This window comes from Taeniopygia guttata, chromosome Z (genome assembly GCF_048771995.1).
Source record: "Taeniopygia guttata chromosome Z, bTaeGut7.mat, whole genome shotgun sequence".
NCBI classification, from domain to species: domain Eukaryota; kingdom Metazoa; phylum Chordata; class Aves; order Passeriformes; family Estrildidae; genus Taeniopygia; species Taeniopygia guttata.
Genome location: NC_133063.1, coordinates 57,091,597 through 57,110,110, shown reverse-complemented (window position 1 = coordinate 57,110,110; position 18,514 = coordinate 57,091,597). Strand labels below are relative to the sequence as shown.

At 41.4% G+C, this 18,514-nt stretch overlaps 2 protein-coding genes across 3 annotated transcripts in view; one reads left to right on the top strand and one right to left on the bottom strand.

The window, feature by feature from the left end:
* Positions 1-16,574, bottom strand: part of NDUFAF2 (NADH:ubiquinone oxidoreductase complex assembly factor 2) — a 51,987-nt gene extending 35,413 nt beyond the window's left edge. Inside the window, exon 1 of the mRNA XM_004175620.6 lies at positions 16,294-16,574. Within this exon, the coding sequence (XP_004175668.1) occupies positions 16,294-16,420 (127 nt within the window). The 5' untranslated portion in view covers positions 16,421-16,574. The remainder of the gene's footprint in view (positions 1-16,293) is intronic.
* Positions 16,575-16,598: 24 nt separating this feature from the next.
* Positions 16,599-18,514, top strand: part of ERCC8 (ERCC excision repair 8, CSA ubiquitin ligase complex subunit) — a 30,029-nt gene continuing 28,113 nt past the window's right edge. For both annotated transcript variants that reach the window (XM_012577654.5, XM_002188371.5), the window contains exon 1: positions 16,599-16,736. In XM_012577654.5, the coding sequence (XP_012433108.1) occupies positions 16,660-16,736 (77 nt within the window). In that variant the 5' untranslated portion in view covers positions 16,599-16,659. The remainder of the gene's footprint in view (positions 16,737-18,514) is intronic.

Genomic DNA, 18,514 nt, shown 5'->3' with positions numbered 1-18,514 from the left:
ATATGGGAGCAGGAATAACAGTTCTTTATTAGGGAAGAAATAAAAAGATAAAACAAACAATGCAGTAAACCAAAACAACACTGACAGAGTAAGAATACACCCTGCCACTGTGCTGGACAGGGTGTTGGTAGCAGTCCAATTGGAATTGTGGCTACAGTCCTCCTGGAGTGTCAGGAGGTGGTTCTGTCAGGTGTGGTTCTGTTGGAGCAGTGATCCTGTAGAAAAGGGTGCAGTCTTCCTCTGAAGAGGCAGTGGAAGAGGCAGCTGTTCCTCTGGGAAAATCCAATGCAGAAAAAGCTGTGCTGGTGGGCCAGAATCTCAAGACTACATGCAGGTAGGAATGCTTGGCTCCTCCCTCTGGGTGGAACATCTCACACAGGATGTTATAGTTCTTATCAGTCAGGCAGTGACATCCAATGGTCCATTATCAGCAGATGTCTCCCAGAGGGAGGACTGATTGTGGAAGAAATGAGGAAAAACTACTCACTTAACACAAGATAACTGCCATACAGATGGCAAATGAATACATCTTGCTTCTCAATCTGGGACACAGAGGTAATGTAAGTTTGTATTGGCATTTCCATTACAACTCCTTTTAAAGAGTACCAGCCATTCTGTAAACATGTACCACAGACCAGACTACTGAATGCATTCAGTTTGCATGGTAAGTATATGGATGTTGGCAAGCAGTCTGAAGCTAAGTTTATATCTAAACTTCCTGCTGTTTAAGACTTTTGAGGACAATTCAAACAAATTTTTTCAAGACGCAGAAGTCTTTGGGAACATTTTGAGGCAAAAAAAGCATTCAACATAACAGTTTTTCCAGCACAACAGATTCATAAATTTTAGCAAAGAATGGCTAATACAAATGCTTGAAAGCCAGTTTCCATCTTCACCCATCACCTCATTCTTTCTTCTTATCCAAAGGAGTGGCAAGGTGGGAAACTCAAGAAAGTGCACCTCCACTCTTGTACAGTTCTTCATGGTAAATTCCAGAAACAATAGGAGTAAGATTTTCATAGAGTACGCCCCCCGGGTAAAAACTTAGACAATCTTTTAGATTGGAGAGCCAGTAGAATAGAATCTGAGAGATCTCCATTTTCCCTTGGGTAGAACAACATGAGTGTTTGCCCCTACTCTGTCGCTCCCCCAGGACCACACTGGTTGTGATAAGGTCACTCCCTTTCATGGCCAACTAAACAATACTTATACCCTAATCAATTACACAGTAAAATTCAACACAGCCTTTTTTGAGTCATGAGATAGTAATTCATACTAAAATACCTGATGTTTTACATACTTAAATAACTTTAAAAAGTATTACTACAAGATAGATGACTACCCTTCATACTAAAGGTACTAAGTCAGAGATACAGTCACAAATTGTAAAAACAAATATAGTAAAAGACAGTGTCAAGCTGTCACTCAGGAGGCAGGTTAGGATGTGTAACTAGTTGAAGCCCTCTTTCCTTTCTCCATGCAGCTGTAAATGGTTCCAAGGTGCTTGGGTGACACCTGTCTATTCCTTTACTTCAACAGCCTGCTCACCAGCTGCTTCAATATTATTAAAGCAAATCTAATATACAACAACTAACTTGTGACTTACAGAACAAGCATATTTTTTTCCTAGTTTTGGTACATTGAAACTATATTGGTAGGCTGGTATGGTTATGCATTCAAGACCTCTAGCTCTGATTTGGATTAGCCAACTTTCTTTTACTGAGGGGAAGATATGAACAACTAAGGACATGGTTGAATCAAGCTTATGGACTGTACTGAACTGTGTTGTTGCACAGAAGCAACAGAGCAGCAGAAATCAGTTAACCGATTAATTATGCCAGAAACTAATTAATTACACCTCTTTGAGAATAACTATAATCTGTTTCAGAGGATAGAGTTAGTCACATTTGGAAATGCCGTGCCTGTTGTAAAAGTCTAAAATCGAATATGCCCTGCAGGAGACTGTGCCTTCTTAACTCCCCTCTGCTCTCAGAGGCAAGTCTGGTGTGGAATGGACAATGCTTTCCTCAGAAGCATTACCTTACTATTGTAGAGAATCTGTTCAGACACCTTTTAGTAGATATTCCATTGGCAAAAGTTTCTATAAAGCTTGTTAAAATACTCAATTTGATAATCTTCTCTTCTTGTGACAGGGTTAAATGGCTTCTTCCAGAACTGAAAAACACTAATATACCTCCCAAAACTTTGTGATCATAGCAACAAATCATAGTAAGCTTCCTATTTCAGCAAATATTACCACTTCTTTCTCATACAAGAGATTTGTTTTAATCCAAAAAAAACCCAAAATTCAGAATCTCATCAGTAATACAATAGAAACACTACATAAGGAGGCATGTGTTCCCCTGACAGTCTTCTAGGTTCCTCCACCCAGCATCACCAGTCTCCCACTTTTGGCTCAAAGGTTCCACCTTCTTTCTCTGTCCCATGTTCTTAACTCAGGAAACCACATGTTCAACTTTTTCAACTGAATTAAACTAGCTCAGCAACAGTTCTCATGAATGCTACTGTCAGCTTGAAGAAGATAAGGTAAAGGATGAATAAGATCTCTCCCTTTCATCAATTACAAACTCATACTAATCAACAGAATCAACCTCATTTCACCTTCCGGTTCACAACAGACTCTGGCTCCAGTTCTTTGGACATTTTCCCATGCTATTACATATCTAGGTCACACACAAATCCAGAGCTGCCCAGTTTCCAGCTCTGGCTCAGAAATAGCTTACACAGCATGTCTTTTCAATCCAAGATGATGAAAATGTCACAAAACCAGATGATTTCATAAACTGTCATCACCCACTTAATCATTTCATAAACAACCTAGGAAGTTATGGTACATTACGCTGAACCCATGTCAATGCTTGTGGGTACTGATTCTTGGTTCTTAAATCTGAGATAGACTAAGCAAATTTTCCCCCTGAAATTAGAAAATATCCAGACAGAAATATCTGAGATATTAAAAGTGCATTTTAATAGCATAGAAAAAGGTCTCCATTTTGATCTGAAGAAACTCTTACAGAGTTACAGTTATTGCACTGAGTAGTAAAAAAAAAAAAAATCCCAAACAGATAAAATAATAATCACAATTTATTTCCAAAACTACTCTTTTGATTATTTTACAATCATTACATAGGTTTAATTTAGATTTTTGTTTTGTATAAGACAACAGTGGCAAAGTTCTATTGGTATTACAAATGGGAACTAAGAAAAACCATATCAGTATTTGCAAAGCTCCACAGATAGGTAAAAATGTAGCCTTTGACGCTTTAGCATTACAAGAATTACCCGGATTAGTAGTTCAACTAGCATTTCAAACTAGAAGAGCCACAGAAAGTAGCCAGCTGGGATTGTTCTCATTCCTGGATGCTTTTTAGCTCTTTACACAGTTTGTGCCATGAACCAGACCAAGTAACTCCTCTTGCTGAAAAAATTCAGGTTAGACAAGCAACAGACTTAGCACAAGGCTGCACAAACACTTGTAATGAATATTAGAAAGCAGGCACGAGCAGCCAGAAGAAGGAAGAAGATTGCTGGCTTTTGTCAAAAATACTAGACTCTACTAACTCTCAGATCAGAGATTTATTTTATCACAAAAATAAATATAGATGCGATTTTACTATAGCTAAGTAATTTTGCAGAAAATTGAACTATTGGAAGTTTAATTTTTGGCAATTTTATAGTTCAGTGTTTCTATCATATTGCCGTGATCAAGTATTTACAGTTTAAACACCAGAACACACTATATGCATTAAATTAGCCATTAAAATACAGAACTCTCTCAATATGTATTTTGCAAAAATGGCAAAAAGTGGAATTCTGGAAGATAAGATATTCTGTCATTGACTTCAAATCAATAAGTTTTGTCTCATTTCTTATAGAAAACCATTCAAAGTCTGCATTTTAAAAACCTTATGTAGTAAAAAAGAAAACATAAGATGATTCTGACCATAATCAAGCCATATATTAACAAACATTTCCTAACTGATTAAAAATAGGAAAAGATACATTACAACTGCTTATAAAAGTTGTGTCACTGCATCTGAAACATTTAGGTATAATTCCACATTTAGAGGTTGTTGGCACCATACCAAACTTTTTTTAACATTTCTGGAGGACCAGTCCATCTGAACCTTTAGTTGTTTCAATATTGTGATGACTACACTAACCAGCACTGTAGCTAACATAGGGAAAAGCCACCACCTCTAAAGTACAAGTATATAAGGTCTGATGGCTAAACATCAACTCTAGCACTTTTCAGGCATATCTAAACAGTTTTATTTTTCTTTGCAGTCTCCTGGTACTCTTGCTCTGCCTCAACCCTTCACAACTCTCATATAGCAATGAAGCTCTAGTGCATGAAGCAAGCTTATCTGTTTTTTAGTTTCTTTCATCACAAAATGAAGGCTTGCTCATAAGAGAACAAGGAAAGCTGCCAGATACAAAAAAAATCAGGCTAACACTGAACTTGCTGTGCCTGGCTGTCCTTGTGGTAGTCTGTAAAAGTAGCAGAAAGTGCCACTTGGAGTGAGAGTGCAGGACCATCAAGCAAACAACACCTACTATCCTTAATTGCAATGTCTTTTAAAATTGCCTAAGGTTTTGGGGGTGTTACGTTCTCCCCACCCCCCTCCCACCCCCCCATAATTGCTACTGTTAGCAATTGCTTGCTAACAAAAACTGTTAGCAAGTTGCTAGCAATTTGTTTTTCTTTATAAATTAAATCATTCCTCATCATTCCTCATACCTGGTTATGGGAGCAAATGTTCCTTCAGTACCCTGTTATCTGGATGCATCTGCTCCAGATAACAGCTACCAGTCTGGACAACAACGATCTTGACATTCTGAGTGCCTGGTAACTTTATTTCCCCCTTCCTCAATTCCTAATCGGTAGGTCTGCTTTACAGGAGAAAGAGCAGAAGAAGCCAGCAATCTCCTCTGAGACTGAGCATCAGTTTATTGTACTGAAGACGCTGAATTAAGACACGACTTCTAATTCCTCTCTTACATACTGTACATTCTGAGAAACAGTATCAATATTCAGCTGATTTAAGTTTAACGACACAGCAGTAAATTTACTTACCTCCATGATTCACCTTTATACTAATCAAATACAAACTATACTCCTGGATGAATTCCTCCCCTGACTGAAGCAGAACCTTCATGTTGACTGCTATCAGTTTTGCTGTCTTATAATCCAGACAGCAAAACATGATATCCAAGTGCTCAATTTTTTTATCTGAATGTCTTTATTACATTGTATATCTTCCTGTTACAACTGCTAAATTGGGGTACTCTTGGCCATAATAATGACTCACTGCTATATATATATATTGGGTTTGCATGGCCAGGTTCTGTTGGTGGAGGGGATGCCTACAGGGAGCTTCTCTTCCCTAAGAAGCTATGAGAAGCTCCCCCATGAGGCAAGGCCAGACAGCTCCAGCACAGACCCACCACTGGACAAGGCCACGCCCATCAGCAGCATTGGTAGCACCTCTGGTATAAGACACTTTACAAAATTCACAAAATTACTAGGTTGGAAAAGACCTTCAAGATCATTGAGTCCAACCCATGCCCTACGCCTCAACTAAGCCATGGCACTGAGTGCCACATCCAGTCTTTTCTTAAACATATCCAGGGATGGTGACTTCACCACCTCCCTGGGCACACCATTCCACAGCTTTACCACTGTTTACATGAAAAACTTTTTCCTAATATCCAGCCTGTATTTCCCTTGACTCAGCTTGAGACCCTGTCCTCTGGTTCTGTCAGTTGCTGTGTGATGAAAAAGACCTGAGTGCGACCCCACCTGACTACAACCACCTTTCAGGGAGTTGTAGACAGTGATAAGGTCATCTCTGAGTCTCCTTTTCTCCAGGCTAAACAACCCCAGCTCCCTCAGACGTTTCTCACAGGGTTTGTGTTCCAAGCCCCTCAACCAGCCTTGTCGCTCTCCTCTGGATGTGGTCAAGCATCTCAATGTCCTTCTCAAACTGAGGGGCCAGAACTGGACACGGCACTCAAGGTGTGGCCTGACCAGTGCCGAGCACAGGGGAAGGGTGACCTCCCTGGTCCTGCTGGCCACACCATTCCTGACACAGGCCAGGATGCCATTGGCCTCTTGGCTCATGCTCAGTTGGATGTCAACCAGTACCCCCAGGTCCCTTTCTGCTGGGCACTGTCCAGCCACACTGTCCCCAGCCTATAATGCTGCAGGGGGTTGCTGTGGCCAAAATGCACGACTCAGTATTTTGACTTATTGAACTTCATCCTATTGGATTCCACCCATCCATCCAGCCATTCCAGGTCTCTCTGCAGAGCCCTCCTACCTTCCAACAGATTGACATGTTTCCAGCTGAGTGTTGTCTGCAAATTTAATAATGAAAGACTCATTCCCCTCATCCATGTCATCAATAAAGATATGAAACAGAACTGGTCCCAGCACAGAGCCCTGAGGGACACCACTGGTGACTGGCCCCAGCTGGATGCAGCACTGTTCACCACCACTCTCTGGGCCCGGCCATCCAGCCGGTTCTGAACCCAGCAAAGAGTGCTCCTGTCCCAGCCAAGGGCTGCAGCTTTTCCACGGGTACTGTGGGAGACAGTGTCAAAGGCCTTGCTGAATTCCAGGTACACAACATCCATAGCCTTTCCTGCATCCACCGGGTGCGGGGTCACCTGACCATAAAAGGAGACCAGGTTGGTGAAACACAACCTACCCCTCCTACCCCCATGCTGGCTGGGTCTGATACCCTGGCCATCCTGTAAGTTCTGTGTGATGACGCTCAGTATAAACTGTTCCATAACCTTACCTGGTGCAGTCTGGCTAACTGGTCTATAATTGCCAGGATCCTCCTTCCCACCCATTTTGTGAATGGGTGTCACACTGGCCAGCTTCCAGTCCTCTGGAACCTCACCAATGAGCCAGGATTGCTGGTAAATGATGGAGAGCAGCTTTGTGAGTTCATCTGCCAGCTCCCTCATCACCCTGGGATGGATCCCAGCTGGTCCCATGGATTTATAAGCATCCAGCAGCTCAGCAGCTCTCTGACTGCCTCCTCTTGGATAACTGGGGGACCATTCTGCTCCCTGATACCATTGATAAATAGTTACACAGATGAAATTGCAACCAGAGAATAATGAGACAATGTGAGAGTTAAAACTCTGCAGACACCAAAGTAAAGCAAAGAACAAGGGTTAGAAGGTATTCCAGGTGTCAAAACAGAGATTCCCTTGTAGCCCACACTTATGTGGATATGAGTTTTTTGAGGGTCTTTTTGTGGTCATTTGGGAACATCCCATTCCTCACAATCCACTTTTATGGTCCCAGATCTTCTGACAAATCTTCTTTACTTGAGAGTATCTCAAATATGTGGTCAGGTCATGATGCACTTCTGTTATCATTCTCTACTCCAGTACTCTATCTGTGTTCTCAAAACTAAGACATCAGTTAGTACATATTTATCACTAGTATAAATTAACAATGAAGCATTAGATGTCACAAGACTCATTAGTCACAACAGGGAGTTAACACAAGGCCACTGTGTTAAATACTGACCTCTGGTATTTGTACTAAGCACTGTGTGGTCAAAAACGAAGCACTAATCATGAATATGGGGTCATACACTACTGTGTGAGAGTTAAAAGAATTTTCAAACATCTTCCCCCACTGCTGCACAGACTTCTACTTGAAGAAATATGACTTGTTCAGCAACATCTGTGTAGTGGATGCTCTGTTCAGTGGACATCCTGCTGCATATTGCTATATATCTTTCCATTCCATCTTTCTGTATGTAGTTGTGTGCACTAACTTGTCATCCTGGAGTTTGATATCCCTCTTACAGACACAATATCAATCAGCACATGTACTTAATAATTCCAAAGCTAGTGACATTTTCAGCTCCCACAGCACTGACCAACGCCTGCAGAAGTCTGCCAGAATCCACCTTCTTTGACCTCTTCTAAAAATTTCATACTGACTGCAATTCCTGCTGAAGGTGTCTCTGGTTCATTTAGTTGAAAGAGGCTAGTTAAATCACTCCCTCACTTCAAGAAGGATGAAATAACATTGTTTTTCATACACAGATGGCCATAAACAAGGGACATTTAGAATTTCAGATCTTACCTCCCTATTTCATCATTTCCACTCCTTTGACCTGTCACATTCATTTCTCAATGTTCTTCCTTTCTATGCAACTCCTGTGCCCAGAGCCTGAGTAGGAAACTGATTCTTCCCTTTCCTCAAAAAGAAGTAGCTCTTGTATCGGAAAACATGACCTTAAAACTATAAAGCCCCTGGCAACAGAAACTTTGGTAATTTAAAGATTTATATAGAGCACAATTAACTTATTGCACAAAGCAGAAGCCAGACCTAATTCTTTACAATATTCTCTATTCTTCAGGAGAACCTTAAAAGGTTACAGTGGCCCATAGGGTAGCATGCCAACATTACTCAGTTATTTTTAATCTCATGGTTTCACAACTGCACTCTTTTGTTGAGCTCTTTGTCATTTTATCTTCTTTTTTAAAATGACACCAATGGTGGGTAACCCCACCACTTTTATTTAAAGGCTTAATTTTATTTACACTCTTATTTTACAGTAATAAACAATTCCTAAAAAAAGATACACCAAATTAGGTACCAGCAAAAATGGACACTGCAAATTTTCACATCAGAATTACAAGTAACAAAGCATGTATTTATACATGTATTTATACATAAGCATGTATTTATACATGCTTTGTAACAAAGCAAATATTTATAATCTTGTTTACCCACATTCATGTAAATAATGCACTGAAATTAATTATATACACATGTTAGAAAAAAAAAAAAATCAAGTAGTCAGCTACTACTGACTACTTGAATTCTCTTCTCTTCTGTTCTGTAAAATCTGTTCTTTCATTTCCCAACACGATTCCAACATGATTTCAAACCCTAAAACTTTAAATATAGGTGATTTGTTCTTTTTATGCATACTAATAATGGATTTTTTTCCTCCTTTAGAAGCAGAAAAGTAAATTGAATTCTCCTTGCATTTCAGAATAATGAAACTAAAAGGCATGGGATTTAGTCACAAAGCAGGCATGATGATATACCAACAGTCCTGACTGATGTATTGATCATGTTTGCAACACACCCAGCCCTATTACTCTCAGCTCTACAGGTGTTGGCTGTTCAAATCACCATGATTAAAACACTGCTACAATTTTTCTACCTATTGAAAACATCTATCTTTTTAGCCCTACACCACTTTTTTCTCTCTATACACTGTAGAAGAGAGTTACTAACACATGGAAATTTTTCATTTTTTTTTACACTATCAGATTTTTTGGTAACCAAAGAAACCTATAAAAGATACCCACTCAAACCATTACCTCTTCACACACCTCTACTAAAAGAATCAAAACAGCTTTTCAAGCCAAATGCACAACAATTAACTTACAAATGTACAGCATATGAATGTTAATAGTAGCAGGCAGAATTCAACAAGATCAGCATCTATGTTTAACACCAATATACACACTGAAGATCAAATCTGGCTGTAGAAACATCCAGATAATATGCAAGTTATTACCTGTCTGCATGACTACTTATTGCTATTCCTTATTGCTCTTCAAGTCAGAGAGATTAACATACCATGCCCCTTGCCAGTTTGCTTCTGGCAACTAAAAGAAAAACATACGGAACAGATTATCATGAGGGCTCTCTTGTGGCACACCTGGGAGAATGAGGGGATCATGTCCAGATAGCATGAGTTTAGGTCCTACTTGACCAATCTGATCTCCTTTTATGACCAGGTGAACTGCTTAGTGGATGAGAGAAAGGCTGTGGATGTTACCTACTCAGACTTCAGTAAAGCCTCCAACACAGTGTCCCATGGCAATCTTCTGGAAATGCTGGCATTTGGACAGATGCACTTATCTCCCTAAAAGCTGTCTGGAAACCTGAGCCCAGGAAGTGGTGGTGAATGGAGTTACATCCAGCTGGTGGCTGGTCACCAGTACAGTTCCCCAGGGCTCCATACTGAGGCTGGCCCATTCGATTTCCTTACTAATGATCTCAATGAGGAGACTGAATACACTGTCAGTAAGTTAGCAGATGACACCAAACTGAGTGGGAGCATTATCTCTTGGAGGGATCTGGGCAGGCTGGATCATGGGCTGAGGCCAATGGTGTGAGGTTCAACAAGGCCCAGTGCTGGTTCCTGCTCCTGGATCACAACAAACCCAGGCAGCTCCACGGGCTGGGACTGGGTGGCTGCAAGTGCCTAATGGAATAAGACCTGGGAGTGCTGATGACAGTGGCTGAGCATGATCCAGGGTGTGGCCAAGAAGGCCAATGGCATCCTGGCCTGGATCAGCAATGGTGTGGCCAGCAGGACCAGGGCAGGGATTGTCCCCCTCTATTGGGCACTGGTGAGGCCACACCTCAAGTGCTTTGTCCAGCTCTGGGCCCTTCACTGCAAGAAAGACACTGAAGAGCTGCAGTGAGTCCAGAGAAGGGCAACAGATCTGGGGAAGGGTCTGGAGCACATATCCTGTGAGGAGCAGCTGAGGGTGTTCATCCTGGAGAAAAGGAGGCTTAGGGGACACCTTATCCCTCTACAACTGCCTGACAGAAATGGGTAGTCAGTGTAGTGCCATGACTAAAGGAAATAGCCTCAAGTTGCAGCAGGGGAGGTTCAGGCTGGACATCAGGAAGAATTTCTCCATAGAAAAAGCTGTTAGACATTGGAACGGCCTGCCCAGAGAAGAGCTGGTGACACCATCCCTGAAAGTGTTCACAAAACCACTGGATGTGGCACTTAGTTCTATGGTTTCACTGACATGGTGGTGTTTGGTTGTAGGTTATACTAAATGAACTTTGAAGTCTTTTTCATACCTTTATAATTCTATGTCACTGCAAACAAAGATATTTGTTTATCAAATATTAATGCTTTCATAATCTGCAATGATCTCTTCAAAGTGTAATTGTTTTGCTATGTAATGTATCACCCAGTTTGAAAAGCTATTTTGTCATTCCAGAATTGCCATCCTAGAAAGTAGCAGTCTGCAGCGCAAGTCTCTGTACAACATACATACAATTATTTTAGAACTCTGTTTCTGTATTCTAAAACCTCTCCATAACGGAATACTCAAGAGAGCTGGCAGTACTTGTTGTTCTGTTTTTGAAACAGTGTTGCCACCACCTGGACAAACCTCTAACTGACGGGTACTACAGTGGTGTGAGTCTGTACCTGGAAAAAAAAAAAAAAACAAACTCTCACTTTCGCCATATAATTATTTCCATAATCAAGGGAGTTAAATTGTCTAAAGTTTGGTTTTCTATTCATGACTTAATATTCAAATTCTGTATTTCATTTGTATCTTAACATTAGACATGTAAAACTAAAATTTATTAGCTCTTCACCAACATTTGAAAAACTAACTTGAGAAACTACTTTTTATGTTCAGTAATATGATGTACAATTATCTGCAGTTCTGAATAATCAGCTTACAAATGCTTCATACAGTCACAATCAGTTTCTTCTTCAGACTTCACTCCTGTTAGTAAGGAAGCAAACATTCAGACTCAGAAGGAAACCATAGCTTTTATCTGTGAAGATTTGCTTTGGAGATTTGTTGCTCCTTCCCCTTGTTGCCATTCATCATAAAACTTTACAGGAAAGTTTTAGTCTAGTCTTCAATAAAAAGTTGTGTTTTATAAAATATTTTGAAGGAAAGTAGAAATTCTACTCTAAACTTCTGATGCACAGGAAGGTGACAGGCTACTACTTAAAACAGGAAACAAGGAGCAACTAAAACTGTCATGGAGGATTCCTTTAGTCTCAACAGAACCTTAAATCTTTCTAACTTTTATTAAAAAGTGTACATACTTCTATTGAAGCCAGGATTCAATCAGACATAGGACAATTTATAGATACATAATGCAACTGAATACTTAGTCCTTTTCTTCATATAGATTCTTATTTCTTTATACATGTTTGGTTTGTTGAGAATTTACTGCACAAGATACAGGCTTATGCAAATACAAGCAGGCATTTCACATGAAGAAAATGTTTCCCACAGAAGTCAGTGCTTGCATTCAGTTATTTGCAAGAAAATTTACCACTGAAACTTGATAATGCCACATGTATTGCTCAATGATATTTGATAAGAGTACTGAGAAACTTCAGCTCTTAGCATCCGAAGCTTAGGCCGCATATGGCCCCCAGTGCAAAGCTTGTGCAACCTATGGAATACAGAATGCTTCCTGCTTTTTCCAGCAATTCCTGGTAAGCTGACAGTCCAAATCAAATCAAACCTGATTCTGCTGCTCCCAAAAAGAGAACCTTAAAACTTAAGCCACACTTTTAAACACTCGTACATTATCTTTGAAATAAACTGATTTCTTGATGATAATTTACTGGTCTTACAAAAATTTGTATATGGTGGTACTTCATTAATTTTAACTCATTTTAACTCTTAATCATTACAATACATAAGAGTGCAAATGAAGATATTGAAAATGTGTAAATATAACCCGCTCATTAATCATGTATTTACTTACATTGATAATTCTAGTCTGGTTAGTGAAATACTTGTCCAAGATTCTGAAATGCGTCATCAATCACCACTACTTAGTCGTCTATTCCCATCTTTTATCACAACCAACCGAAGAGTCATCTCAGAGTTAATGAGTTATGCTGGATGTTTCTCTCATGACAAGCTTGGTATAGTTGCATTTTATCACTGTCATCACTTTAGGATGAACTTCTAAAAACCCACCACTTACAGAATATCATTAAATACAGAACCATCTTTACACCAAATAAGCCCATCTTACTATGTTGTTGAAGGTGTGACCTGACTTTCAAGATGATAGTTTTTTTTCCCACTTGAAAATAAAAATTCTTGATAAACAGTAATGTACCTAGTCTCAAGTTTCATGCTTGCAGGAAATTAACTGCTCTAATTTTCAATTCTCCCATATTCCTGTTGACAGTGTTGTTCCTTTTTTAGGATCTTTCCCCTCTATATTGGCACTCAAACTTTTCTTAACTCTTTTTTTATTTCCAGCCATTATTTCTTTACTGAATCTAATGACTTCTTCTTCTCATAGTCTAGGGACTTTAAACATCCACTTTCTCTCTTCAAGAGGAATAAGACAACCAGACTGAAAGAGCCTTATTTTACATCCTTCCTCCCTTCCACTTCTGAAGGCCAATCCTTTCTATATTCACCCCAGAGAACTAAAATACTCTTGCAAACTCATATTCTCATTAAAACATTTTGAATGAAGGTAAAACACATGTAAATCAGTACTCGCACAACATCGATGCTTCTTTAGTCTCCACAATTATTTCCTTCATCCCAACAAAACCTATTCAAGTTGCTAGCTCTTCTAAGAACCTAATTACTCAGAGACAGGCAAAATCAGGAACTCAAGGTAACTCTCCTATAATGACAGAGGTAAAGGTGGTCTCAGGGTAAAGTTGCTACACCTTGAGTTTGACCTGGACATTAAAGACTAGAATATTGGTGAGACTATATCTACTGTAGCTACTTAAATCAAAGCATATGTATTTTTGTTAATCCTGTGTTGCCTTTATTTACCACATGCTGATTTGGATTTCAAAGTAGTTTTTGAATGCATAACTTGCCTTTTTTTTAAGAAGAAATCCTCATTTATAAAACATTTTGAAAAATAACAGCATATTAGGTGCTGTGGCAATGTGAAAGCCATACTTGCAGCATATACCTAAAACTTTTGTATCCCTTTGACATCTCCAAAGTCTATATTCAGATATTCAGTCCTGAAAAACAGACTAAATTTAAGAAACAAACTCTCTTAATCACAGATGATGGAGGTATAAGGAAACTCAACATCAATGTATACATTGACGTGCTCCTACTTTTCCTTACTACAGACAAGGCTTCAGGTTCCAAAAGTGTTTTGGACTCTGAACTCCGTGTAGAAGAGCACAATTCACAACAGACAGAAAGAAAACATTAATTCTTTGTATCACATGGAACTATTTCTGTTCCAAACCCCTGCCAAAGACCAGGGCAGGCCAAAAGAAAGGTGTCAGATGGCTTTTGATCAAAGCAGAAGGTGGCACAGACACTACCTATACTATTTACTCTCATCTCCAGCTTAAGGTGAGATGTTGGTCTGAAACAAAGCCCAGCCTGTCCTGACAGACCTACCCTAAGTGAAGAGAGAGAAATCAAGACCCTCATTTTTTTGCGCACTTTGCAATATACTGGATCAAAATCCAGTACAGTACAAAGGGATCAAGCACATCAGGCCTGGCACTGTGATAGACCTACTCAGTCCTCCCTGAATGCATAGGGCAGACAGCAAAGCATGGTGCAGAGACACTGCAGTGATCTTGCAGTGAAACCTGCACACAACATCTCACCGGTCTCATCTACAACTAGTTTTCTTTCTAGTGTTGTTCCAATCCTGCACTGGTCTCTATATGGTTAGGACACTGGGTGAGCTACGACTTATATATGCAGCAGATCTTCCTAATGTACTATAAATAATGCTATCCAACACTTGAAAAGAGAGTATTGCTTTCTCAACGCTTTCAAATTCCTAGTTTCTTTTAGAAACAAACTGTCAGAAATTTTCGGTGCACCTTTTGATTTCTATAGACCTTCCTCAGTCTCTATTACCTTCGCAATCCATATCTTTAAACTTCTTCACCAAATTATTAAAGCCCACAAATGCCAGGTGTGATCCTGTTTGTACAGTACAGGATGCTGTTCAAAAATGTTGTGAGAGGCAGTTAGCTGCCACCACCCACAGCAGTGGTTGCAACCATCTGTAATCACTTCACTAGCATCAGAATGATTTTTCTTCTCAGCCACAAGCCTGAGGGAGAACTGGCATACTTTCCTGCCGGAGTAGATGAAACATCGTATCTTTTCTATACTGGCAGCACAAGGATGACCATTTACAGAAGTAAAGGCATAAATTACAGTGGAAATGAGTCACCAGTATGTGGGGAAATAGAATCTCCTACATCCAAATACCCCCAAACTACAAAGGTCAGGGAGCACTGTATCTTAAAACAATAATGAACATTCACAAGGAAGTCCATTTGGTAAGGAAAGTTGATGCCAGTCTGTCAACTAGAAATGGAGGAAGAAAATAGGTATCCAGATTAAGAGGTCACAGAAATGAAATTTGTAACAGTACTTTGATACATGTAGCAATACATTTGAACACTTGCATATAAAAAAATCACATCAATTTCTTCTTTGATAGCAGAAGGCATGCTTATTTCTTTCATGCTGCTTATGCTGAGTGATTAAGGTTTTCAAATCAAGGTAAAGCACAGTGACAAATATTCAGAAAAAAAAATCAGAATATTCATAAGTAGTATTTTCACAATGTCACGGCAGTAGAACTTCCCATATGAACTCTCGTATTCTCTATGTAGATACAGAATAAAGGCATCTGAACTCCTGAAACACAGGCAGAAACCTAGAAAAGTATTTTCTACAGGAGCGGTATTAATGTATATGTAAGAATTAATTCCACATAATTACATAATTAGTTAGGTTGGAAAAGACCTCTGAGACCATCTAGGGCAACCAAATACCAAACACCACCATGTCACCTAAACCATAGAACTAAGTGTCACGTCCAGTCGTTTTGTGAACACTTTCAGGGATGGTGTCACCAGCTCTTCTCTGGGCAGGCCGTTCCAATGTCTAACAGCCCTTTCCGTGGAGAAATTCTTCCTGATGTCCAGCCTGAACCTCTCCTGGTGCAACTTGAGGCTCATTCCTCTAGTCGTGTCACCGGTCGCCTAAGACAGGAGGCCGACCCCTGGATACCCATTTCTGTCAGGCAGTTGTAGAGGGACAAGGTGTCCCCCGAGCCTCCTTTTCTCCAGGATGAACACCCCCGGCTCTATCACCTGCTCCTCACAGGACTTGTGCTCCAGACCCTGCCCCAACTCCACTGCCCTTCTCTAGACTCTAGGTTTTACAATCTTATGCAGAAGCGTTCCGAATTACCAAGAAGAGCAAATAATTGCTGCCTATCCATGTAGTACAGGCTGCGCTCTGACACCCTCCAGTAAGTGGCTTTACGGTTTTTCTGGCATTAGAGCACCAAAAACCCGCACGTGTTTCCCGATGCGCGGCACTTTCCTTCCCGCTCCTGTTCAGCCGCTATAATTTTTTATCAGCCGCCTTCCAGCCGCCCCGCCGGCTGCGGACAGTGGCGCAGTGCACGGCCGCCCCAGGCCCGCCCGCCGCCGCCCCGGCGCGTACCTGCGCGGCTCTCGTACTTGGGCACCCGGTAGTACTTGTTGCCAAACTGGTCGGTACCCACCAGCTCCTTGTCAGGGCCCACGAACCGCAGCCGCAGAGCGCGGAGAGCCTGCCAGGCGCGGCTCATGCCGGGATCGCGACGGGAACACGAACACGGGGACAGGGACACGGGGACACGGGGATACAGGGACGGACACCGGGACACTGCCCCGCCGCCTCGCGCCAGCCGGGGCGCAGCGCCTGTGGGGGCGGGCCGCGCCAGCAACGCCGCTTGCCATTGGCGCGGGCCGGCCCTCCCCGAGCCAATCCCCGCCGCGCCTGCCGTAAGATGGCGGCGCGGCGCGGCGCGGGCCGGGCGCTCCCGCCATGTTGGGGCTCATGGCTGCTCGCCAGGCCGGGCTGGACGACCCCGCGCGGCTGCGGCGGGCCGAGCGCACCCGGAGGTACCGGGGCCGGGGCGGGTGTCCCTAAGCGGGGAGGCCCCGCAGCGGCAGCCCCTGGCTCCGCCCTGCCGCGCTGGGGCGGCCCGGGGCGGGGTGAGGGGCCGCGCCGCCGCAGCCCCGCTGTACGCGGGGGCCGGGGCGCGGAGCCGCAGTAGCCTTGGTGTTTGTGTGCGGTGAGCCCAGCCCTGGGCGGAGCGTGCACAGCGCGATCTGCTGTGCCTCGCTCCCTGCACCTCGGAGTTGCAGCCCTCGCTGTCGGCGCGGTTCCTCCAGGGGGGTTCCATCTGCGTGCGGCTGTGCTCCGCTTCTGAGCACACGGGTGTTCGTGATTCTCCTGTGCCCTCGTCTGCTCGTCCTTCCTTCTCCCAAACCCGGCCTTTTTGGCAGGTTGAAAAAGAATCAGATGCAGGGACTTTTAAACAATTTTTGTGGGAGTAGGTGGTAGCACAGACGGATTTGTTAATATTCCTGCTAAAGGTTATAATGTGCTATTTGTTCAATACCAGGGAGTCTACTTTGCAGATGTATTTCAAGATAAATCAAATAAAGCCTACCTTAGTTCAGTTACTCACACAACTTCATCTATTTTGGTGATTTATGGCTTGATGATGCTGTATCATTGTAAAACAAATATTTAAAATTGAAATTAATTTTGGTAGCTCAGGAAGCTTGTTTCTGGGTGTATTTTGACAACACAGTTATGTCCCTCTGTGCCCTCAGCTCTCATGTTGCGTTCAGTGTTAAGAACGGTAACACACTGGGTGGACTTTACCTTACTTGGACAATTACCTGCTTAGCATTTCCCATCTGAAACTCTTTGACTTTAAAATAAAAAATCTGTAGTCTTAAGTGGATTTTATTTATTGCTGCATTTTGAAGTCATATGTTTTAACCCATTTCTACAGGGTGATTTCTTGCTTCCTGAAATTCCATCTGGAGCTCAAAGGTTTTAAATTGGGCGTCTTGTGTATGTGAGAATTCTTATTCTAAGTGAATTCTCACGTAATTATATTTCACATAGTTTAAGAGAGCCTAAAGGATTTGCTGCTTTTACAGCATGTCTACAGGCCCTATGATGTTGGGGGGCCTGCCTGTAGCAGCCTAAGGTGCTTACATCAGGATTTTTTCCTTGAGCTGAAGATAAGTAGGGGTACTCTTCCTCGCAGTGTTTTGGTTACCTACTTAGTTATGATCATGTTGCAAGGCTAAATTTTATATCGGGTAGTATGATTTAATGAAGCAGAGTATCTCTTTTTTGATTATGCAATATTAACGTATTCAAAAAGCTGAGAATTGCAGGTTCGAAAATGTTGTCATGGAAGCTTCATCATTGGGAGTCGCCTAGTTTTTATTTAGTATTGCAGAATATGTAGCATATAAACTTCGTGTCATTAAAGGAAATACTGTAAACTTGGTAAACTAAATTACTTTGTCCACTAGGTGTCTGTAGTTCCAAGCAGGATGAAGCCTGAAAGGATGATACATAATGAAGCTTCAAAGTAGCCAATATCTGTGGTGATTACAAGCTTCTTAATACTTATTTTTCTTAGTGTTTTCAAATTACATTCCAGGTTTTGTTTAATATGTTGACCAAACCTTGCCTTCCAAACAACAAGTATTTTTTTCTGCCAACTTCACAGGATTTATTTCTATCTCTGTATTATGTAGTTTTGCAAAAAAAATGGCAAGCTAAATGCATGAAAGAGCATGAAACTAGGTTTCAGCTGTTCAGATCTACATAATAACACTTAATGATTCTGTTCCTGTTTTTCATCTCT